General features: G+C 47.7%; 1 protein-coding gene across 2 annotated transcripts in view; it reads left to right on the forward strand.

The window, feature by feature from the left end:
• The window catches only part of ZNF536 (zinc finger protein 536), a gene marked incomplete at both ends in the record, with an annotated part of 248,529 nt that overhangs the window by 81,913 nt on the left and 140,866 nt on the right, over positions 1-25,750 (forward strand). Inside the window, 2 exons of one of the 2 annotated variants that reach the window (XM_080908757.1) lie at positions 6,021-7,586; positions 13,613-13,728. In XM_080908757.1, coding sequence (XP_080764883.1) covers positions 6,021-7,586; positions 13,613-13,728 — 1,682 coding nt within the window. Of the gene's footprint in view, positions 1-6,020; positions 7,587-13,612; positions 13,729-25,750 lie in introns of those variants that run through there. The other variant, XM_080908756.1, reaches the window with a different exon arrangement.

A 25,750-nucleotide genomic window follows, 5' to 3' on the forward strand; every position in this document is an offset into this window, starting at 1 on the left:
TTCTTCTTCTTCTTTTTTTTTTTTTTTTTTTTTTTTTTTTTTTTTTTTTTTTTTTGCTTGGAGCTAAAATGCCACCTTTCTACCTCTAAGACAAACCGAAAGCCCACTTTGTTCCCCTGACATCCCCCGTGCCTGCTTTTCCGGCCTTTAATGACATCCCAAACTTTTGTGGAAAAAAATAATTGATTGAATTTAAATTTCCTTAAAAGTTTAAGAGGTAATGTTACAGTATAAATTTTCCAGCAAACACTAAGTAGAGAAATATCCATTAGTGAAATTAACTACAGTTTCTAGGTAGCTAACAATGTGGCGTATACAGTAGGGCATGGCTAATGAACACTGCAGAGGGTGATATTTCATTATACAAATTAATGCTCACATTTTAATGGGAAAGTCACATAATGAATCTCGGCTTCAGTGACAGCAATTAGAGACACAGATTGTCCCCTTCTGGACAAGGCAGTGTTTAGCAGTAAGCAGCTGTGTGAGAAGTCTTCAGGTTTACAACGTATATATGCTTTGGGGGGAATTAACGTACAATTTATATTAATGTACTGAAAGCTTTGCTGCAAAGGCCCCATCATATTTATCTCTCCTGGTATTAACTAAGTAAAGACATGTAAGAAGACTAAATAAATATCTGAAACAAAGGTTGCAATACCAGAGATTAGTCAGTTACTCGATTTAAAAATGGAAGCACTTTTAGAAATTTAGCAAAAAAATTAAAAATAAAAATAAAGAAGGACAGCCAGTCAGACAGACGGACAGACGGACGGACGGACAGAAAATCACTTCTAAAAGCTACCATTATTCTGGGTATCTTTGTGCATACCTGCCAGTTTAGCACTCGGGGCTAAGGGGTGTCATGAGTTCAAGGCCAGTATGGGACACACACAGAGACCTTGTATTAAAAACATGAAATATGACCATAAACAATGACTATTAAGAAGTGATTAAACTACCTGGTCCCAGTCTAGTGATCAGGAGAAGGTCATCAGTAAGACTCCAAAATTGAATATGTATTTGATGTTACATACTGCTAGAAAGTTAGTTGGCTTAATTTTAAGATGTTGCCTATATGTTTATTAATTCACCAAAATGATGAACTGCTTATTTTTTTTAATTATGTCTTTTCTAGCCAAACTCTTTTCTAAAAATATATTGTATGTGCCTTTATGAATGACACAAGAAGGTCATTAATGTTCTTACCTCCCCCGCCCCCTGCAGTGGGTGGACAGCCTGACCTTGGACATCTTTGTACTAAGCACAAGTTTTGAACTAGCTTCCTGTTCTAGATCCATTCTTTCAGCCAAGGTACCATGGCCCTCTGAGTGTGGAAAGTTCTAGAATGGGATGGTAGTATATAAACAAAGGTAGACATGTGAGCATCCGGACAGGAGCGTTTTTTGGGAAAAACAGATCCAGGCTCTCTCAGAGGGTTTGAAGTTAAGAGGACGATAGTTCCCACGAGAAGCCTTCATCCCCTCGCCACCGTTTTCTGTGCTCCTCTGATCTGCTCAGGAGGCACACAGAAAGCAGATGTAAGGACTGAGAATCCCAAACATCATGGAGGGGGCTGGAGGGCTCAACCCCCAGCAAAGCCTGGAGCAGACTGAGGGATTCCCCACGGAGGGTTAGGCTCATTTTGTGGCTTAAACGGACCATCATTCAACTAGACAGCGGCCCTGACAAGGTCTGAGGTTACCTGCACCGCCCAGCTGTACGGGGGGTGGGGGGGGGATGGCTTTCCAAGTCTGACGGAGTCGGATCTAAGTTAGGAGAAACTAGCAAAGCCTGGCTTCGTGCAGAATTCTGGTCGTGTCTGCAGCTTGGGGCTTGTCACAGTCAGCCAAGGGAGCCAGGCTGCAAGAATGCTTCCAGATACGGTGACTCTGACCGTGAAGCCATTCATTCAGTACAGGTGGACTCAGCATTTGTTTGCCGGCCAAACAGAAGAGGGACCTTTCCCGCCCCTCCAAATTGCTAAACTTGCTGATACGATTTTCCTTGCCATTTCTTACCCGACTTCATCCAGGCCAATGTTGTGCAAAGTTTGCCTCCTGAGCACGTCCGAATGCATCCTTTGGGAGAAGAAAACTATGCATGGGAACAGCTGGGATGCTCCCAGTGAGACGTAAAGCCCGAGGTTCTCAAGCCCACCCATGATAAGACACCGCCAGTGCCTAGGTCTGCCCCTCAGTAGAAGCCCAGGAAGTAGAAAAGAAATCAGCTCATTAGAGGGTTGGGGCTCAGGGTTTTCAAACCACTTAGAAACTACGAACACACTTGAATCAAGAAGTTTTTGTTTTTCTTTAAGGTTTACCCTGTATTTGCTTGGTAGGGAGGTAAGAAGTGCCACCCAAACAAAAGCCTTTTAGGACCCAGTGAGGTTCAAGGGCTGCACAGACTGGGAAGAGACAGCACCATAAGAGGGTAGAGGTGGGTGGAGGCTTCCTGAACCTATGCAGCCAAAACAGTGCCGGAAAAACTCCGAGGGAGGGGCTAGAGAGATGGCGGACTGGTGGAAGACTGCGCGCCGCTCTTTCAGAGGAGCAGAGTTCGATTCCTAGCACCCACACTACAGCTCACAACTGCCTGTAATTTGATTTTCAGTGGGTTCTAGGCCTCTGCCTTCAGGCCTCCTAGGGTCCCACACGCATATGATTGTGCACGCATACTTATGCTGATAGAAGTAAATCCAAAAGAAAAGAAAAGGAACAAAAAGGAAAATCCAAGGGGGAGCTCCCTAGTCCTAGGCCCAGTGAGACTCTAGCATTTAAGTGGACCATTGCTGGTTTCTAGCAATACCTTCTCTGTCTTGGGACCAGAGCAGCCAAGGGCTCTTCTAAAGTGGAGGATGCTATCTTGGCTGTGTGTGAGACTCTGCATATATGAGATCTTTTCCGGAGAGCAAGGGGTGGGGTCTGGTCTTTACCTCTTTACCTCTGGTCTTTGCCCAGGGCCAGCTAAGGTGCTTAGAGGAAAGATGTGTTCATTCATTCATTCATTCATTCATTCATCCATTCATTCATTTAAATGTATATGTCCAAACATGCGCATTTCTGGACACGTGGTATGTACACACACACACACAAACACACACACACACACACACACACACACACACACACACACACACACATCTCTGGCCCTTTCTGGAGGCTTAGTGAGAGTTGAGAATGAAGATGAGGTTGCAGGGGCTCCTAACACCTCTAAAATCTCACAGACCAAGGGAGCGAATGTCCCAAGACAGGATCCTATGGCCAGAAGCATTAATGTTTAGTTTACCTTCTGTGAAAGCTGTGTTACAGCTCTCTCTCGGGACGGGATTCTCGGGAAACTGCCATGCAGGTGATGCAGGGAAAAACCTGAGCCCTGCTGATACTCTTAGGCCTCTTAGTTCAGAATTTGGGACAATAGGGCACCTGCTAAGTCTTCCAGGTTTGGTTTTTGCAAAGATGAATCCTTACATGAAATGTGTACACCAAAATTACATGCTAGCAGCGCTTCAAACAAATACGAACCTCTGGCCACCATCCCAGACCTGGGGACCCAGAAGTGGCACCTCTGCTGACTCCCTGCCGTTTGTCTTGCACAGCGTGGACTGAGGACCAACACCTCAGTGTGCAGTTCCATCATGTAGCCAGGGGAAGAATCAACCACCCATCCCCTGCTTTTCCCTGTGGTCCCGCCTTGCCTGAGTCAAAGCTGCATTCTCCCGCCATCTGCTAACAAAGGCCCGCACTTTCCCTAGAGACCCTTCATCACATCCAGTTCCTCTTATGAACAGTAGCCCGGTGCTCTCAGACCTGCTGACCTCACTTTTGTGGCTGTCCACGTTCTGAACTCTCTTGCCTCGTCTGCACTGACCTGTCAATCAGGATCCTGGGTTTCTAGTCTGGTGCTCCCAGATATGTGTCCTATGCCCACCCCTGCCTGCTGCACCTAGCTGCTTAGCTTCCAGGCAAATGGTGCCGAGCCGGGCCAGCAGCTGACTAATTTGTACTTTATCTCTCCATTGCTTCTCTGCTCATCCAGCAGTGCCTCAGGGCTACCTGAATCTCAAAGTCAGGAAAGGGTCTTTGTAAAGTCTGTCTCTTTACATCTACAGATTTTAAAAGATTTATCTATTTTTATTTTATACATACGGGTGTGTCCGTATGTGCATTTATGGCCCCATGTGTGTGCAGTACCCACAGAGGCCAGAAGAGGGCAGCCTAACAAGCATTACAATGACAGTAAGTCACCACGTGGATGCTGGGAACCTAACCCAGATGCCCTGGGAGAGCAACTCTTTAACTGCTAAGGCAGCTCTCCACCCCCATGGTTATAGTTTTGATGTAGCCGAGACAGTGGAAAAAGCATAAATCCAAAGAGCTCAGAAGTACCCAAAGAGGCCTTAGCCTCTTGTTTTATTGCATGCATTAAGGGCTCTTGACACCCTCATTTGAATGTGGCAGGTGGAGTGTCCCTTAGGTGGATCACACAGCCCACAGATGGCACAATGGTATCCCTGGCTCAGCAGCTGGGCTGTCTGTATTTCTGTTCTAACTGATTCCCCAGACATACCTCTGCTTTGAGGATGAGGTCTCGATACATGATAGTCCCAAGACTAGACGCAGGGAGATGCCTTCAGAGCGTCCACCCACCAGCGGTTTGCCTGGCTTTCTAGATGTATGACAATAGAAAACAGGAAAGGTGATGGGGATAGGGGTATTCGTGTGCGTTTGCTCGTGAGTGTGCCCGTGTGTGTGTGCCCATGTGTGTGTGCATGCATGTGTGCATGTGTGTGTGTGCATATGTTGGGAGGTAAGTTCCTAAAAGAAACTATTGATTATTTAGAGAGCCAAAGTTTCAGACTATAACTACAGCCTCTCTCTTCCCAGAGCTTTCTGGGTCCAAAGTCTAGAGAGGACCCAGGATCACTAGCAAATTCTTGGGATGTGTTTAAATCCACACCCATTTGCTTCCTCCTCCACCCTGCATGTAAGTTGTCTGTTAAGGGACTCTCTCTCTCTCTATCACACAAAGAACAATAGAAGTTGAGTGTTGAGTTCAGATATTTAATTCATGAAAATAATCTTATATGTTCCAAAAACACACTTGAAAGCTATTTTTGTACCCCCGTCCCCAGAAAGCAACCATTACAGGTAAATTACACAGCACACTACCTCGGCGTCAGGATCACCATTAGTGCAAATTTCAGGCTCAACAAAGACCAGTAGATAATGTTAATTTCAAATCCAGAAACTAAATATACTCCGTGCCTTTTTATTACTCCTTTTTTTTTCTCTTAAGTTTTATCGGCTGCTTTTCATCTTAACAATATGTCTTTACATCCCGCCTTCCCAGCGCACTGTAATGATATTAATATTTTATAGAATCGGTATTTATAGTTCTTTATTTAGAGACAATGCAGTAGGTCTGCAGATATCAGAGCCCGTCTGGAATGGAGCCCTCCAAATAATGATGAATTGCTTGTGCGGAATGCCATTTGCTAATTATATCCATGATTTACTGTGGAGCAAGGCTTAAATCATTCATTTCAGTCTTGCGTAACAGTGCCATAGAATTTTTAGGTTTAAAAATGGTTTCCATGTGTATAATTTAAACAAATTCTGGAGCTCTCGTATACACAAAATACTTGCAGCCATGCGTTTGTTACGAATGCCGTCTCTTCAAACTTCTACTTTTAATGATCACTGTGGTCGAAATTATTATGCTTAATTTTCATAATCATAGCCTTTAAATCTACAGCCGTTCTCACACGTTAGATAAAGAAAAAGATAGCTAATTGTGTGTAGATAGTGTGTCATCCCTCAATAGTCCCCAATGGTACAAAATCATTAAAAAAGCTTAAGAGCACAAATTATTCTTCTATTAAAAAACAGTCGCTCTCTGGCTAATTATTAGTTTGGGCTGCTTTGTTTCAAAGAACAAATGTTGATCCTTCCAGCCCTGTTCTGCACTCCAAAAATGTGATAAACACTTGGTTTTTCTCTTCCATCGATATCTTGCAGGTGAGAAGCCTTATAAGTGTCCTCACTGTGACTATGCTGGTACCCAGTCAGCATCCCTGAAGTATCACCTGGAGAGACATCACCGGGAGCGGCAGAACGGGGCGGGTCCACTGACCGGACAGCCCCCGAACCAAGAGCACAAGGATGAGACCTCCAGCAAAGCGCCCATGTTTATCAGGCCAGACATCCTTCGAGGAGCTTTTAAGGGTCTCCCCGGAATCGACTTCCGAGGTGGTCCTGCCTCTCAGCAGTGGACATCGGGCATGCTCTCCTCTGGAGATCACCCAGCGCAGGCCACCAGCATGTCCTCGGAGCTGTCTTCAGACGCCCTAAAAGGCTCCGACCTTCCTTCCAAGAGCTCCCACTTCTCGGAGATCGGGAGAGCTTATCAGAACATCGTGAGCAACGGTGTGAACTTCCAAGGGTCCCTGCAGGCATTCATGGACAGCTTTGTCCTCAGCTCTTTGAAGAAAAAGGACATGAAAGACAAGGTCCCATCTGATGCCCATTCCGTGAAAGCCCATACTGCGGAGGGTGGAGAGGAGAAAGCAAGCCTGAAGCCCTCCCAGCGGAAGTCTGAGAAATCTCAGTATGAGCCCCTGGACTTGTCCGTGCGGCCGGATGCCACCACTCTCCCTGGCTCCTCGGTGACCATGCAAGACAGCATTGCGTGGCACGGCTGCTTGTTCTGTGCTTTCACGACCTCATCCATGGAGCTAATGACCCTCCACCTCCAGGCCAACCACCTAGGCAAAGCCAAACGCAAAGATCACCCCACAGGGGCGACAGTCAACTGCAAAGAGCAGGTGCGGGAGGCCAGCAAGGCCTCTCTGCTGCCTCCCCTACAATCAAACAAAGAGATGGCCCTTTCTAGCACGGTCGGCGCGCTCGACTCTGCTCCCGAGAAGATGGCCCAAGGACTGGCCAAAGAGACTCTAGGAGACCAGAAGAGCGGCCAGTGGCCCAACCACATGGACCCCGCCTTTTGTACCTTTCCATCTGACTTCTACAAACAGTTTGGCGTCTACTCCACTATGGCTGGCTCAGGGGCCCCCGGCTCCTGCCTCAACAAGAATCCCGAGGGGAAAACCCACCCGGAAGATGACGCCCCTATCCTGATCCCGGAAACCACAAACAAAACCACTGCAGATGATCTCTCGGATATCGCGTCCTCCGAGGACATGGACTCCTCCAAGGGAGAGAACAACGAGGACGAGGAGGTCGACACTGAACCAGAGATGAGGAATAAGTCACTGTCTGCTCTCGGCAAGGACAGCAACGAGGGCGGCGACAGCCTGCTGCCCCCAGGCGCCTCCCAGCCCATCCAGGGACTGGTCTCACCTTTAGCCCAAGCGGCCGAGGAACAGTGGCACAGCCCGGGCCTCCTTCCTGCCCAGGACCCCTCAGCGGGGCTGCCCAAGCCAGAGCGGGGTCCTCCAGGCTTGGAGAAACCTATGAGCATGCTGTCGGTCCTCAGGGCCTACAGTGCTGATGGCTTAGCAGCCTTTAATGGGCTTGCAAGCAGCACAGCCAATTCTGGATGTATCAAGAGGCCAGACTTGTGTGGTAAGTTTTAGAATCCTCTTCCTTCAGTTCATTTTCCCTCCCAAAACATCACTGCTAAATTGTGCATGCAAAAGAAACAAAAAAACAAAAGCAAAAATCTAACAACAAGATGGGGTTGACATACCCATTAACAAAATTTAAACTAAATCTTTAAAAAGAAAAAGAAAAAAAAAAAAAAAAAAAAAGCAAAAGCCAATTTTGTATATACAGTATAGACAATCATGAAAGTCGGGTTTCGTCCAGATTTGAAACATGTCCTTTTGGGGTCCGACTTTCTGTGTAATGCCCATGCACACACAGAAGGCACGGGAAGGAGACGGTATGTCCAAGTGTGGACCCTCCTCCTAGTTTTCATCCTTAAGTTGAGGAGGGGGAAGAAAAGTTCACCTAAAAACCAAACCAAACCAAACCAAAACAGATATGGTGACTTGCAAGCTTCCCAATCTTTTAACTCATTCAAAACAAACAGACAAAACAAAAGATCAAAGACCAAAACCAAACTGATGCCTAAAGAGAGTCTCCCATTGCTTTGCCAAGCTGAAATCTGTTTGCTTAAGTTCTTTCCATTGATTCTAGAGGATACTAAAAACCATCACACTAGCACTGCGTAGCAACGGGGTTCTCTCTCCAAGTTAGGGAGATGGCTTCCAGGTGTTTGTGACTTACCTGTGACATTTTCAGATGGCAGTTACTGTGACATTGGCCTTCTGCTGTTGCCTTCCGTCTGTGTCTGTCTGTCTGCCTAACCTGTCTGTCTGTTGTCCTAATGAGAAGCCTACATTGTGAAGCGTCGGATCAGCAGTGCTGTGGTAACCCTCCGTGTCTTAAATTTATGCCTGTCTGTACTTGTAAATCGGCACCCTTTCCTTTACTTCAAGAATACTGTTACCCCATGGTAATTCTAGATCTTTCCAAGCACAATCCTAAACCTGAGCTGGACCAAATGGGGATTGGGATGGGAAGGGACAGTGACAACCACATCCATGTCCCTATGTGGAGTCTGGTCTGCAGAGAGCAGCTCCTGGCCTAAGGATCCCACTAGAGACGAGCGGCATTGGTTGATACTTACCATATACTTTCTGAATGAATTTCTGAGTCTCCCCCTCCTTCTTTTGTGGGAGGAAGGGAAAGAGGAAAGCAGGGACAGTGGGCACAAGGGAGCATTTCTGAACCTCACATCCTGATTCCTTCAGCACAGAACGGAAATCATGAAGCCAGGCTGTTTATGCTCTAAATCGATAAATTTTCTTTTTTTTTTTTTTCTGTCAATCCCTAATTCACTAAGAAGTGGATCAGGCAGTCAGAAATACCTTTTTGAATGGTCAAAAATCACTAAATGGATTTATGACAGCTCAAAAAAATATTGATGGTTCCTTATACTGAATGACTCCCGAGGTCCCATTAGCCAGTTCCCGGATCTATTCTTAGCCACGTACGATTCATTACTCTCGAAGCTGTAAAAAACAATTTTTAAAAGAAGAAGAAAGGGGATTTATGTCTGTCCAATATCCTCCCTTCCTTCTGCAGAGAATAATATTGAAATCTTTTTCTTTTATTTGTTTCAAGTTTGGTTGGGGGTGGTTTTTATACTTGTCGTTGTTTGGGGACTTTTATTTTTAAGTCTATTTTCAGTTCTTTTGGTCACCTACAGAGGGTCATGGTTCCTGCCAGGAATCCACACATCAGAAAAGATCAGACCCTTGGCGTGTAATAAGCTCATTATTATTGAACTCATATTACCCCCATTAATTTCCCCATCTTCCTGTCTGTGGAAGAAAGGCTGCCTGCCTCGAGGAAGCTTGTCCAGCAATGTCTCTTTGCATCAGGCAGTGGGGTGGAGAGGGCAGCAGAGGAAGGGAGCTTCTGATGTCCGGAGACACTTTCAGAACCAACAGACAGGAGTTCGGATCCCTTCCCCGGATATGAGCTCACACAGCTCACCGACTATTTCCACGGTACATGCAAAAAAAAAAAAATTATTCCATCAACCTGTCAGTCCCTGGGCAAAAGGCCCTGGGAGGCAAACCATGGCCCCTCTCTTTTGGAGCACATGAAGACCCTTGGACCAACATGAGAGGAAGGCTTCCTGGTGACTTCCCCAGACAAAGGTCCAGCTCTGAGATACCAAACTTCAGTCCAGCCACTGGCTGCCAATTTTCAAAGCATTATCACTTCTGTGTTCTGTTTGGCCCTATTTCTTCTAAAAGCTTCTATGGTGGTTTGGTAGAAGGTGGGATAGCTCCTCTTGTTTTCTGGTCCCCGGGCATCAGGCCCAACATTATTAATTATAATCTTACGTTCTTGCTGGGCATGGTGGTGTCCTGGGACCCAGAAAAGCAGTGGTCATTCTGGCTTAAGAACTAATATTTCAGAGGGAAACAAACAGGATTTTCCAATCCTACATCCAGTTCTCTTCTCTTGCAAGGAACGGTCCACATATTTAAGCCACAGATGAGCCCCAGCTTCAAGGCACACAGCCTAAAACACCCCCAGCCTTTACTTCTTCTCTGCCCCACTTAAAGTAAATGTGACTTTGCAAACAGGTCTATCCAGTCAGCAGCTAGTATTCCTCAGAGAGCTGGGCTTTGCCAGACCAATGCCTTATTTCGAGATGGCTTATTTCAGACTTTAGGGTCTCATTTCATCTCTTAAGTAGGCCTAGAATCTTACCTGGATACCCCTAGAAACTCCAGCGGCTATAACTGAAGTTCTTCTGTATAAGGAAGAGCTCGCTCCTCTTACACTTGAAAGGCAATCTGCAAAAGCTTTGCCTGCGTCATGCAGACCCCACGCAGAACTCAGGAACCCTCTTGTCCCCACCAGCAGTCAAGAGAACATGTCTTGTCTCCTGTCGTATGTAGGGCTGCGTGTTGAAAGCTGCATACCCAGGCAATACGTTAGCTGACACACTGTTGCTTCCTAACTTTTAGAACTTTAGTCCTATGTCCCAGGTGCTAAGGCCTGGCCAGTGCGCCCTAGCCATTCATAGCTAATGCCTTCTGACCTGGATGTAGGAGAACAGACTGATAAAGAGGCTACTCCATCCTCTTGGGTGATGAGTCCCACAGCACAGCCCACGCAGAAGGCACGTGTGTATGCCAGTATGTCAGGGACTTGTTACAGACGATCCTGCGGGAGATGCCGAGTCATCTCAGAATCGGTGGGAAGATGATTTATTACGTTCTTATTAGAGAGGGTCAGGTCCCACTGGTCTGATCCTGTTACATGACATCCTATTCTCACCAAAACCTTAGCTTCTGGAGGTGAGTGTCAGGACCCAGACATGTGCCACCCTCCCTTATCCTGCTCTACAGTGTGAAAAAGGTCAAGGAAGTGTCACTGAAGAGCTTTGACGTGTCCTTTGTATTGTTGGAGTGGATCTGACCCTGCTTTGCAACGGGAGGAGTATTCAGTATTTAAATGGGTGTTGGGTGGGGTATAGAGGGCTAGAGCTGTGTCCATCCACTGGCAGGCAGGGGAGGCAGGCTCCTTGTGCAGCTTGAGGGGCTACTGTGGAAATGTTGCCGAGGGATACAGGAGAGTGTAAGAGGCGCAGCTGTGCGTACACACAGCCCGCGCAGGTCTGCGGAGCACCCAGAGACTGCTATCATAGAAATGCCGAAGACCTGTGTATGTGGGAATCAACTAGGCCACCCCCGTCCCTTCACTTTCTGAAACTGAGGCCACCAGCCAGAGGACACGGAATTGCTGTATTAGCTTCCTCAAATGTAGCTTTCAATGTCCTTTTCTGGACCCCCAGGGCACGACCACAGAACTCCCGTCAGGTTAAGAGGCAGGCAGGGGGAAAGAGCACAACTCCTTTACCCGTAGCTTGACCCTGGAATTGGTACCACTCAAGGCAGCCCAGCCCCGTGCGGAGGATCCATCAGCAAAGCCATGTGTGCGGGAGCTGTGAGGCCAGGCGATGCCCCCAAGGATGGGAGGAAGCCAGCAGAAGGCATAAATGGCTTCAACGAGAATAGCTCCAGTGCTCCCAATACTTCATCCTCAGTGAATTGTGCCATGAAGGCCCACTGTGTTTTGCTGGGACGAGTGAGTGGGGGACCTATCTCCCAGCACCATGGAGGTGGCATCACAACCTCATTACATCGTGTGTCCTAACATGTCTGATGTGATGAAATACAATGACCCAAACTAAACCATCTCAAACGGTGACTTCAGCCCTGCCGAGATTTCTTTGCTGAAAATATCTACCTTCCCCACCCCGGGTCCTCCTAGCTACACAGCCTAGAGCCGAATATATATATCTTGTCTTCTGCTTACAAACCGTGAGCACCCTCTTATTTTGACTCCTTTCTGCTGGGTAGCACTAAAGAAACTGTAGACAGTGTGACCAGGTGCCAATAAACCTTTCTGAATTCAAGCAAGGGGATGGTAAGAACTGGACCACAGGTTAGAATTTCTGGTCCCCTGCTTCAGTGTGAAGAGGAATGTGCTAGTGGGTTATTTCCAGAGTAAGGGATGGAGACAGCTGCCAGAGAGAGAGAGAGAGAGAGAGAGAGAGGTCCCCCTTCCCATCCCGGCACAACACCACAGGTTATGGCTTAGCCTTTACAACAGCTGGATCTCCACAGACAGATGTATGGGGAGGAATTAAGGCAGACACCTAAAAGTCTGGGGCAGATGCCCTCAGGTCAGATGAGTGTTCAGCTGCATCCTGGCGTCTTTAAGTTGCCCTTGTACCTTTTAGCGCTAAGGTGGTGCCAGTCTAACTCCCCATCAGGGTGATGGGAAACCCTGTTTCCTCGCATCGCCTCACCACGCCATACCCGGTGCACCAGAAAGTTATCCTTTGAAGGCAACACCGGCAGCTTTTCGGATGTCACCTAGCCCAACTTTTGCTCAGTGTTTCTGTTGCCGTGAAATGCCGTGGAAAGCAACCAAGGAAGGAAAGGGTTTATTTCTGCTTACCCTTCAAGTAACGGTCCATCGCAGATGGGAGCCAGGAGCAGGAACTCAAACAACAGGAACCTGGAGGCAGGAACTGATGCAGAGGCCATGGAGGGATGCTGCTTATGGGCTTGATCCTCATGGTTTGCTCAGCCTGCTTTTATTTAGAGCCCAGGACTACCAACCCACCTACAATGGGCTGGGTCCTCCCCCATCAATCCCTAATTAATAGAATGTCCTATCGGTTTGCCTACAGCCAGATCTTATGGAGGCCTTTTCTCAGTTGGAGTTCCCTCCCTGCATATGACTGTAGCCTGTTGGCATGAGAGTAGCCAGTACAGCCTCCATCACGGGTACACAAAGTATCATGAATGTGGACCCTATGAAGGGCAGACACCTGAACATGGGCCGTGGTGCATTGCGGTGGCAGTTACATGAGATGGCCCTGCTTCCAGTAAGTTCCACTAGGAAAATGACACAGGTCCCATTTTGTGAAGTATGTGGTTGCTCAGACAAATGCCAGCCAACCCCAGGGAGGGCAAGTAGCCTAGGACAGGAGAGAATGGAGGGTTCCCTGCTGCTCTACCCAGCACCGCTATGTTTCCGAGAAAGCCAAAGGAGCCTGAACCACTCGGCTGTCTTCAGAGGCTGGACAAGGCATCTGAGCATCCCATTCTGTCCTGACCAGTTTTGGATCTGTCTCATCCCCTGTGGTCCAGCCCATTCCCAGGCCTAGTGTTTTCCCAGCGGGAAGGGCCATTTGACCTACTGTGAGATTCAAGGACCTACTGTGAGATCCAAGGACAGAGCCCCATAAGTTCCTGGAACTCATCACCTTACTGTGCTTGTCTGGACCTGCTGGGTGCCTCTCAGCTGGTTATAGAGAGTCTGTCTCTGAGCATGCGCGTATGTGCGTGCCTATCACAGACAGCATCCTGTAGGTAGGCTCTTCTGATGACATTGGCACTCTGGGGAGGCTACCCTCTGCCTTCACCCAGACGGTGTGTGGGTTTCAGGACTGACAGAAACAGCCCCTCGGATGACAGCTCCTTCCCCCCACCCCCTCAAATCTCACAGCATTCTTTTTCCTCTTCTTCCCTCTTTCTAAACCGAAGCGAGTGGGACTGGTGTGATGTCGCTTGCAAGGCAGGATGACAGAACTGTTGTGGGGACGCCATTGTGTTTGCCAAATGGTCCACTCGTCATTTCAGAGCAGACGACTGGGTGGTGACTGTGAGTCGGCAAACACTGGTGACATTTAGCCTTGTTTATGTTTCTTGCCTTTCGCTGCATCGTTTTTTTGGCTTCAAAAGCTACTGTCTGAATCAACATTGCCTCTGAAGTGGGAGAGAAGTCTGGTAGAGTTCATCTTGGTGGCTGCGTCCATATTTCTCTTGGGATTGCACAAAACCAAGGAATCGCAGCCAAGTGTTTTTGGTTTTTTTTTTTTTTTTTTTTTTTTTTAACTGTGTGTTTCTCCACTTTGATAATGAGAGGACTGGAGTGGGGGAGGGGAGGAAGAGTATGCTGTCGGAACTGATACATCCTGGTGGAGTCGGAGCTCTCCGTCCCCTTCCATCCCCTTCTCACTCGGGAGCTGTTCTGTCCTGTGTGATGGGGCGCAGGGTGCCGGGGCTTAAGCTGTGACGTCAGCCTCCTTAGTCCGCTGAACTGAACGGCAGTGACATTTGGAAGTGACAGCTGTCTCTCTAGGCTCAGGCCACACGTCAGCTGCAGAAGGAATCAGGTTGCTTGCTTTTCTCTCACTCGCTCTCGCTCTAGCTCTCTCTCACTCTCTCACTCTCTTACACTCTCTCTCTCATGTTTTGTGTGAAGCCCAAGTTTCAAATAAGGTAGCACTTATACCCTATTACTTAGCGCTGATCAACAATACTTCTATATCTAATTGCCAGCCAACTATAATCATGTAGCCTAGTCTTACTTTTGCCAGAGACAGAAAGTCCAGATTTTATAAACACTGTGTCATTGTCATCCTTTCATTAAACAATAGGGACTATGACACCCCCCCCACCCCCGCCCTTGCTTCTGAGCACCTCTAGCCCCAAACAGTTTCTGGATTAATAAATCTACACATTTTCTTTCAGGTAAGTGACACCCCATGTCCTAGTCGCTCTGTCTGGACTCCCCCGTCCCCCCCTTGTCTGTTCGTGCTCCTTTGTGGTTTATCTGAAGCTTGTTAACCGTGCAAAGTCAACAGAAGAACTTATACACACACACATTTCTGAGTAAATAATTCTTACTGGCACAGGTATGTGTGCGCACGCTGCACACCAGCCTCCAGTCCGTGTAGAGTCAGAGAGGCTGAGAACATTGCCCTCCACCCCACATTTGCAGGCAGTAATAAATACGAGTGGAAGAAGAGATTCACTTGACTCACAAATCCCAGAGGGTGGTGGGTCCCCTGTATCAATGAAAACCTGACTGGGGCGGTACCTGTTCCCTGCCAGCTCACCTGAGCTCACAGGGCTGGGCCCCAGGGTAGCCTAGCCAGCATTGCTTTCTCGTGTCTGATTGTCATGTACTTTGTAACATGTTAGACGAATACAGAAAAGTGCAGTAATTCTCTTTTGTCCATAGTATTTAAGCAGAAATATTGCTAGTTTAATATTGTGTCAGGTCATCCTATTAACCAGGAGCAGGTGACAGTAATATCCCAGCCAACAGCACCCCGACACCCACAACTTAAAAACATGGTGATCGAAGCGAAATGTGTAAACGTGTACCGGGTTACCCTGCGCTTTGGAATAGACTGTTGTTGAAATAATTAGAAGATATATTAAGGTGTTCCTGGTCATGAAGGCATGTAAGTTATCATAATTGTAGTTTTCTGCATAAGTGTCAAACCCTATCTTTCCGTGTGCTGTATGCCGAATTACAAGTTAGGTCATTTATGAATGGAATGTAAAACAATACTAAAAAAAAAAAAATGCTTCAATAAGTTATCTTGGTATTGCTAATAAAAAAATAAGCTGTGAAACATTAGTGCAGTTTTGAGTCATTATGTTAATTCATACCACAACACACCCTCAACCCTCCCATTCTTCTCCCAGTGGGGAGCCTCAGCAGGACATTGGGGCCCAAACATGGTCTCCATCTTCCCATTCATCTTCAGGTGGCCCTTGAGCAACAATTCACAAACAGGAGGAAAAAGAAAAGTGACTTCCCTTTCTTTGGTGCGGTGACTGTAGTGGGCACCAGAAAGCCAATGACAGATAGCCCATATGTCTTAGGCTGGTTTCTGAATCCTAGGACCCCGAGATAGGGGTTAAAAGCACAGAATCCACAGACCACTGTACCCAGGATCAGAAGTGCAAAGGGGCACTTAGGCCCAGCCTCCCTCCAGTGAGCCATGTGCTTCTCCATGTAGTGATGGGCAGTCCTGGGTAGGTTAGAGGAGTTCATGCATTGTCATCCCACAGAGATGACCCAGCCACCACCTGTGACAGGCTTGTTCCTGCCCTACCCTGCCTCATCACAGGGAGAGAGGCAGAAAGGAAAGGACTTGCTTCTGTGTTGCCTGGTTTCATTGCCCCACGAGCTGGGCTTCCTGGCCTTGGCCTTCCAAGTTTAAGTATGGTTTACATGCTTCCCATGTCTGCATGCATTATACCCTTTCCCATGGGGGTTGGGGGAGGGCTGGGCATAGACTCCACAGTTCCAACAATTATATCTTCAAATGAAGTGCCCAACGAGGGGACAGAAGCTGAGAAATGTCCTTTAGTATGTTCTCAACCTTGGCCTTAGTGACAGGACAAGGGCATCACCTGAACCTTGGCATCATCTCAACTAGATGAACACAGTCCATCTGGCATTTCTCATAATAACCACTCAGCTTAACTCCCGAGATCCCAGCACAGCCTTTAGGAGTCTCTACCCAGAGGAAGGAGAGAGAGTTAAAACCTGGGCTGAGAAGATGTGAGAAGAGGTATTGTGGTATCTCCAACCCAAATAAGCCTGTGTAAGGAGAACATAATTCAATTAATATGAATACAAGCTGCGTGCCTAAATTGGGCAGATCTACCACTACACTACTCTGTTCCCCAGCAATGGGATCCCTTATAACTTGTGGTCTCTCCAGACAATGTGTTTCAGCTCCATCTTCTTTCTACCTCCTCCTCTTTAGACTTTTTCTCTCTCCTCCCTCCCCTTATTCTTCCTCCTTCCCCTCATTCTCTCCCTCTCTTTCTCCCTCCCTCCCTCTTCCTTGTCCCGCCTCTCTTCCTCTGCCCAATCACCAGCTCTAACCTTTATTCTACAACTTAAAATGGGGAGAAGGTTCACCCATGGAGTCACCTGAGCCTGTGACTCCTCTCAGACAGTCCCTCTTGGGGGAAAAGGAATTAGCATCAAAATACAAACAGCACCAGGGCAATCCACAGAGAGGTCCAGTGGGGGCAGTTTCCAGATCCCTGTGGGCAACACTGAAGCCACATTGTGGGTTCCAATGGAGAACAAGGGCGATCCCTAAATGCCTAATGAAGGTGAAAGTCCACAGGAGGCAGGTCCACAGGGCTACAGCCAGGCAACTGCAGCTCCACCAGGATGCAGGCTGAGCCCCAGAGGACCTTCTCCTCTTCTCTGAGGAGTGTCATTGATTCTAAGCCTGTTCCTGCTGTGCCTCCCTCCAGGCTGAGTACATCTTCCCCACTTTGGCTCATCGTTTAAAACCATTTTCTCAAAACTCTAAAGATCCCATCGGTACCTGCTGCATTGTTCACTGTGGCTAGGACAGGCTTCTGAGGGACCCTGCTGAAGCCGAAGGGGCCAGAACTTGGGAGGGTCTATTAGGGAGTAGGAAGTAAGGAAGGAAGGGCACACAGAAAGATTCCTTCATCTTCCACCCCCAACACTGGCAGCTTGGAGGGCTCCCTGGAGCCACATAGGCATCCGCCTTCCTTCTCTCAGGGCCCAGTCCCTCTCATGGGGGTCTCTGAGCCAGAAGGCTCGGTAGCATTTCTTCTTCGAAAGCAGGATAATTCCTGACTGGCTCCCCAGTGACAACTGATGAAGCTTAAAAGAGACCTACATGGGATCCAATTCTCCCATTTTTATGGACCCAGCCCCAGCCTCCCCCAAGCTCTCATTTGGGGTACTGCCTTACCAAGCCTTACACTGTTCCTCCTGCCCCTTCGTATGGCCTTCTCCCCATCTCCACCTCTGGGTAACAAGCAGTTCTGTGCTCGCCAGTTGAATGTTCTTGGAAACATCCTGTCAGCTGCCTGCAAAGGGAGCCATGTAGACCCAGGTCCCTGGGATGTTCAGTCTACTTCATTTCATAGCTCTGCATGAAGGCTGGTGATTCTGCATATGATTGGTATGTCACATCCAAACTTTGGTGCTCCTCCCCCACCCTATCTCTCAAGTCCCCCATGGGGTTATAGCAAGACTCACAAGTTTAGGTTCAGACCTAAGGCAAACACAACTAACCCACCCTGGATCTACCTTTATCCTTAAAAACATAGATTTTTTTTTCCAAGTATGGTTGGTTCTCTGCTTTGTGGTACATAAGAGACACCAGAGAGTCCTCATCTATGGAACAGAGTAACAGGAAGGCATCTGGCTTAAATACAAGAAGCCAAGGAAGGCAAGGAGCTTTGTAGAAAATCTGCAAACTCCAAAACATGTCTCTGTCCACATGTTTTTTGGAAGTATGTATACTTCGATATAATTTTGGTACTCCGGTGAAGGAGAGAATCTAGATTTAGGGGCAGATTAGTGTGTATGTTTTTTTTTTTCCTCAAAGAAACCTCACAATGATTAAATACACAGGTGCACACTGCCCGTAGTGTCCCCGAATGAACAAGGTCAGGGTCTATGCCAAGGTCAAAGTCAGGAAACTGCAGAATCATCAAATCTATGTGATCACACTGGTGTATACCAATGCTGGCTGGTTCTCTGTGGAGTTTGTCCACTCTCTGTGCTGCCCAGACACACCCATTTATCGGTGACCTGGTCACAAGGTTACGTTTCCTTTCTGGATTTCTGTTGATGTGAGGTATACTTAAGATGCCCTCTGTTTATTCATATCGAAGGAGAAAGGCAGCCAGTCTAGGACAGCACAGTGCAATTGCCTTACCCAATCACTGCGTTTTCTATGACGGAGGGATTGCTTTTCTGCTCTGAGCCCAGTGGTCCCTGTATCCTGGGAGGAGTGCTGGCTCGTCACTAAGAGATGCTACTCCAAAGTTTGCCTGAGGAAGGGCTGGAGAAATGGGTGTTTGGGAGGCACAGTGGCTTCTGTGGTTGGGTAATCAGAGTTCACACTCTGATGAGATCTTTCTTCTTGAGGAGAGGGGTCATAATTGTTTTCCCAGCCCTTTCAGGTTTCTTTGGTGACATGGTCAGGATCATGGAAAAGCAGATCTTTTGGTCACCTGGATGCAGATAATCGATGTACGAGGAAGTGAGAGCGGTGTTCACAAAAGGGCTGCCTCCGAAGCAGACCGTGGACATCTTTTCACCTTCTGGTTTGATTGTAGACCACCCTGGACCTGCCAGAGCCGAGGGTGAGAGCAAGTTAATTAATTCGGTGACTCCCCGTGGGAAGGTAAATGCTCAGAAGTCACCAGGCTTTCAGCTTAGGGGCAAGTTTAGCAGGGTCATTAAGTCAATCTGGGGTCATGTGACCAGGCATCTAGCAACAGCCATGCTCCAAGGAAAATTCTCCTTCTGACTTTCCTTTCTCTGGGGAGCAGGTAGCTGGGAATCATCTCCTTGGTCTCCCACTCTTGTTTTCCATGGCCTTAATCTTTAGATGGTACCCAGTGAGCACCATATTTCTTATGGCCCATAGGATACGGGGGCCAGGCTGGTACTTCCACAAGCAAGACTCTACCTTGAACAAAGCCATTCACCACCTTAGGTCACAGAACAGGCCAAGACTTGGAGACATTTATCCTAAATCATTAGAAGATCACCAAAGAGTTTTCTCTTTTAATTCCAGAAGACCTTCACCACAGAAAACCAAAAGGGGGGTCAACTAAACTGGCTTGGTTGCTTCCTGAAAAGAGGAGAAAAAGATGAATCTTCACCGAGTCTGTTTCAACCTCTTAAATTCACAACTGAACTTGATCTATTTAAAGATGATTAAACGTTCCTAAGAAATTTACAGATTATCAACCCGCTAAGCTAGTGTGTCCCACTTGGACATTCATGTGCCATGCCTGCCACTTCCACGAAACACACACAGCACAACAGTGTTCTGGAGCGGTGGTCATTCTAAGTGTCTGTCTTGTGTGCATGGTGCACAGAGTTCTAGCCATATCCTTCTCTTCCTAGGATTTTCCCGTTCTTTCAGTCCTTGCTTTCTAGCATGTCTTGGCAGAGCTAGCTTTTAACCCTTAGTTTTACCCTGCATCAACTGAGAAACTTGGACACGTTTAAGACAATACAACGATGATAAATATATATGACTCAGAGACAAGTTGCCTTCATCTCAACTATTTTAGGACTTCTATTAGCGAGCAGGTGCCGGGCAGAGTGCCATAGATACCTGCTGTGGTGATGGAGAGGGAATAACACTTGGGGTGGCCTGGGTACCCCATTCTTGCCCACTACTTGAGGTCTTCTTTCGGCACATCTACCTGGGTGGAATCCATCACACCTGGACTGAATACATCTGGAAATCTGGCCCCATGAGACCATCCCTGGGACTCACAGATACATCCCTGTTAGCTCTAATTGAGCTGTTTTCCTGTTTGCTGATAGTATAAGGACTTAGAGACAGTAACACTGATCTCAAGGAATGGGGTTGCTGCTGTGTGAATTGATCTACATGAAAACTTTGGGCTTGAAGTATCTGCCCTTACTAAATCACACTCAGGACCGACCGTAGTTTAATTTTAAAGCACCAGGGGTATTTTCTTGATGGGGGGGTCTTTGGGGATAACTATCCTTACACAGATTAAGGACTAAGATTCCATAATACCGGGGTGTATTTGCACAATCCCCAGTTTCCAATAGGAGATGCTGTGTGAGGCCAGTGACAAGCCAGGAATCAAGCGAGCTGAGCTCACCAATCGGGAAGACACCAGTGGGAGAGGCATGGGGGAATGATGGGACCTTAGGTCTCGGAAGAGAGGGAAAGAGAGACAGAGACAGAGACAGAGACAGAGAGACAGAGACAGAGAGAGTCAGAGAGAGAGAGACAGAGAGACAGAGAGACAGAGAGAGACAGAGACAGAGAGACAGAGATAGAGAGAGACAGAGAGAGACAGAGACAGAGAGACAGAGATAGAGAGAGACAGAGAGAGACAGAGATAGAGAGAGACAGAGGGAGACAGAGAGACAGAGAGAGAGACACAGAGAGACAGAGAGAGAGAGAGCTATCCCATAGAAAAGCAGCCTAGCCTAGGCTGCAGGTGGGAGGTGTTTGTAGTTTGACAGGGCCAGGGAAAGAGATGCCTGGCCACTGTCAGTGAGGGTTGGGGAAGCTCTGGGGTCAGGTGAGGTCCCCCAGCACAGCACCTGCTGGCTGAGGCCTGCCTCTCCAGCTGCGCCCTCCTCTCTCACTCTGCTCCCCAGCAGCCAGTTTTTCAGGAGGAAATGCTACAGCTTAATCAGAATTATTTACAAGATAATGGTCCATTGTTTGCACTAAGACAGATGTTGTCTGTGGGAACTTTGTGTTTTATGCTTTCTCCCTGCTCTGCCTTTTCTGGTGCAGATGGGACCCAAGTAATGTGAGTTATTATTCGGGATGGAAATCCGGAGGCTCCTTCTCTGCCTCCCAGACACTGCTGGGGTCACACAGGCAGCCTGCCTCTGAGGTGGGCAGGAGTCTACATGGCCCCCAGACAGAGCCCCTCCCCCAGCAGGCCGTGATTTAGGTCATGTTTCCTCGAGGGGTGGGTTGGTGCAATGGCCTTGTCCAGGACAGGAAGGACTCACGCTGATTAAGATGTACTTGCTCCATGTTGACTCGTGAGGTCACCACTGACATCTCTAGTGAGGGTGTCCAGCTGGTCCTGCTTCACCAAAGGCTAAGAGCAGCCCCTCTCCATTGGGGGTTGTACAGCCCTGATCCTCTTCTTTGACTGGCCGGAGGCCTTCCCCTGGCTCTTCTGGCTTTACTTGAAGAGTCAGCTCCACTGGGGTTGAGATTCTTGCTCTCTTGCTTCAAAGTACAGCTGGTCAAATGAATGTGGGTCCCTCGGGACTGGCCAACAAGGGACCCACACATCAGGAGGAAGATGGGACTTGATGGAGGTGTGTATGGGAGATCCTCTGGGTTGAGATTTGTTCCCAGCTTCTAACACCAAGTCAGACGGGTACCCCTATGGAATTTTAGTTTTGAGGTTTTTGAGAGAGTCTCCTATGTAACAGAGTCTTCTATGTAACAGAGTCTTCTATGTAACATACTGTTGGCCCATCCAGTTATTCAGCCCTTGAAATTAGCCAGTCCTTCGGTAACTTCAGAGTTCCCAGCACTTTTTTTTAAAAGATTTACTTATTATATATAGGTACACAATATTCATACACACACTATAAGAGGGCATCAGATTTCATTACAGGTGGTTGTGAGCCACCATGTGGTTGCTGGGATTTGAACTCAGAACCTCTAGGAAGAGCAGTCAGTGCTCTTAACCACTGAGCCATCTCTCCAGCCCCCCAGCCACTTCTATATAGACAGCCTCATGACCTCATTGGCTGGTCGCATACCCATTTTAGGAATGAGAAAATGGAGGCTTAGAGGAAGCCAGGCCACTTGATTCCTGAAAAATGTCTCACTGCTGCAGCCATGCCTTCTCATTGGCTCTGTGGACCTCAGCTTGGTCACTGCTTGCAGGACATGGGGCAGGTAGAGAGTCATTGCCTGAGGTGTGCACATATCAGAAGCCAACCCCAGAGTCTAGCATCTGGAGAGACTCACTGGATAGCCAGAACTTAATGTTATTGAGGCAAGGGGCAAACCATTGACCCACACTGCTAAGCCTCTATTAATTTCTTTTTGAGACAGGATCTCAGAAAGTAACCTAGTCTGGTCTAGAACTTGGGGATCCTTTTGTCTCTGCCTACTAAGTCATGAGCTCACGGGTATGTGTTTACTGTACACGTCTCCATTTTTAAAAATATGATGTATTTTCCTATATCCAGCACTAGACAAGAGTAAACACACAGATGGATGCATGTGGGTACCTTGGGATGTGTAAAAAACAAGAGGAAACAGAAAAGAGAATGGCTTTTGTGAAGTGAGCTCCTTAGGTGGGTGACCAGAGGCAAGCGGCCACTTCTCTGGCTTTTATTGACCCACATGCTACCCAGGAATCATTTCTAGCCCTGGGCTTTCATTCCCTTCATAAATAGGCTACTTACAGCATCTTGGCCACATTGAAGCTAACAGTCTCCTGCCTTCTTCCTCACAGCACTTGTCCCCACCTGAGGTGGCCCCACCTGTGGTGTTCTCACCAGAGGAATGGCTCTGGCAGGCTCAACAGGAAGGCCTGGCCTTTTAAGTTATGTAACATGCCAAAGCATAGTTAAAACAATTCACACCCGCTGTAAGGCCTGGTGTAGGGGCATAGGCCTGTAACCCCCGGAGGAGAAAAGAGGATCAGGGGTTCAGGGCTGAGGCTCTGTTATGTAGGGGACTGACTGTCTCAAAAAATTCAAAACTAAAATTCCATAGTAGGAGCCAAGGTTAAGTTATATTCTCAGCCCCCTTACAGAGGATAATGCAAATTACATCCTTTCTACAAATCCCTATGAAAATCCCAAGGGGGGAGGGGGAAGGTTAGGCTCATTCTGTTGTTCTTGTCAGACTCAGGGGTTGGGTCTGGGTAAAGGGAACTCTCAGAGATGCTCCCTGCCTTACCCCAAATCACCCCCTGCGAGACTGCTCCCCGAATTTGTTGCCTCCTACATTCCTTTGGGATACCTCAAAGCTAAAGTGACCAGTAAATAAAAACAGCCCTTATCTTCTGACCTGTGACCGTGACTGAGTCCCAGAGAAGGAAAGAACCATTCAAACCCCAAACACAGAGGCTGGCACGGGGGTGGGGGTGGGGGGTGGGGGGGTAATGGTGCTTGGGACCAACAAGGCCTGAGCTGGCTGCTTGTCCCTCAGAGGTCGCAACTCTCTTGACATTTTGACCCAGGTGTCTCCAGCATCACAGGCTCCAGTGAACTCATCTTATGACTCTATCTAGCCATTTCCCAGGAAGAATAAAAAAGGGAGGAGTTAAAAACTAGCCCCCCCCTTTCCTGAAGCAACAGGATGTCAAAGAAATCTGACCCCTAACCCAACAGTGGTCCCCTGGGGAGGGGCAGAGAGTGGGTGGCCTAGAGCATCAACAAACCCTCATGGCTGGTGCTGCTGCCTGCCCAGCCCCCAAGGACAATGACAGCAGCAGAGGTCAAGCTGGGATAATATTTATCAATCTTATTCTCATGCTGTTAGCCTCTGCCCCAAACCCAGCGTCGCGGGAGATCCCAGCTTATGTCTCTTAAGGCCCCACAGAGCCACCTCACATGGACCCAATTACCTCTGTCAGGCAGGGGAAGGAGGTCCCCTCTGTGGGTGGGATCTTAGGCCTTTGAGCCCATTCCTCCTGTCCAGCCAGTTAAAACTGTGGAAATTGCAAACCAGTAATAAAAGGATCATATGTGTTTCCCACCGAACAGGTTCTTTAGGGCTATTACGATAATTAAAAACATATGGCGCCGCGCTAGTCAGAGGGAAACCGCAGATGTACAAATTAGGTATTATAGAAGGGTTTTCTGCTTTTGCCCTTTTAAAAACGTCAAGCCGGAGAAGTTTAGGGAGATAAAACGGCAATTGCGCAGACAGTGGGTAGCGTTCTTTGCTTTTAAAATCACTAAATATATAAGCTCTTGTTTTTAGGCTTACTGGAAATAAACAGCCTCTAGTGGGGGGAAGAACAGAGAGGCTCAGGGGTCGTGGGGGTAGGGGGTTGGTGAGGAAGCTACCTTCCCACCCCAGGATCTCAGATACCATGAAACCATACGCACTTTTTTTGACGTTATTCCGCAAGAAGGAGATATTATTTATTAATTATCGAATTGTATTGCAGTGCAGCTGATAGGCGCAAAGACGGTGGATGTTTTGTTTTGTTTACATTAAACTGTCTAATTGTTAGAAGGTAAAGACACAAGTATTGGATGGTCTAGAAAGCATCATTTGTTTTCATTTAAAATACGCAATTGATTGTGAGTCGGTGATTAAACACTGCTAATAAAAAGGAACTGGGGAAGTTTCCGGGACTTCTCCTCAGCGGAGGTTCAGGTAGGTCCAGTTCTGAGGAGTATGAACAGGGTTGAGCTGGCTGGCAGGGTTCAGCCATGCTTGGGAGTGTGGCAGAGACCACAGACCAGACCGCAGCCATGACACAGGGAGGTGCTGGATCAGCAGCCAGGGATGCAGGGCTTTGCTGCTGTATGGGCGACAAGGCTGCTCTGCAGAGGAGGCAGTGTGGGGACAGGTCACAGGGGCATGGCCTTAAGGCCTGGCCCCTTACTATTCATGAAAACACTTCATGAGGTTATTCACTCAAAGCCATTTTAAAGCCCTGCTGGGTGAGGTTCATTGATAACTATATAAGGCGTGAATGCTAGTCAACAGGAATACGCAGTAATCGGGAGGTACCCCCTACTCCAGAAACCAGCCCCCCAACACTCACATAACCAGAATTGAGGGAACCACAGTGTATAATTACGGAAATTCTTAATAATGACCAAAAGTCCCCACCCCCCCGCTCCTTCCCCATACACATACCCAGCCCAGTACTGGGGACTGAATCCATTTTCTTGAGCATATGGGATGCGTTCACCCATATCTCTGGCCCTTTTTTATTTTTACTTTTTATTTCTTATTTTTACTCTGAGATGGGGTCTCACTTGGTTGCACAGGACCACCTTGAATCCATTCTACAGAGCAAGCAACCCTGGGCCCTGCAATTCTCCTGACTCGGCCTATTGAATGTCTGGGATTATAGGACTTCATTCTTGGGGCCCAGACTTGATTAACATAGCTTTGTTCCGTGGTGTTTGGTGTATTATAAATTTTGAAGGTTTTGATGACGTAGACTCTACACAATTAAGAGCCCTTTCTTGGCCAACAAAGATGGACTCCGTGGCTTCATCTTCACTGAGGACCCTAGGTCTTCTATACCATCAGTTGGAGCTATGCACTGCAGATGCCATCCGAGGGTCACTATCATCTAGTGCCCCTACCTTTGGGATCCATGACTCACCCTTCCCCTCTGTCCTGCCTC

The sequence above is a fragment of the Micromys minutus genome (genome assembly GCF_963924665.1).
Source record: "Micromys minutus genome assembly, chromosome: 32".
In the NCBI taxonomy this organism is placed as follows: domain Eukaryota; kingdom Metazoa; phylum Chordata; class Mammalia; order Rodentia; family Muridae; genus Micromys; species Micromys minutus.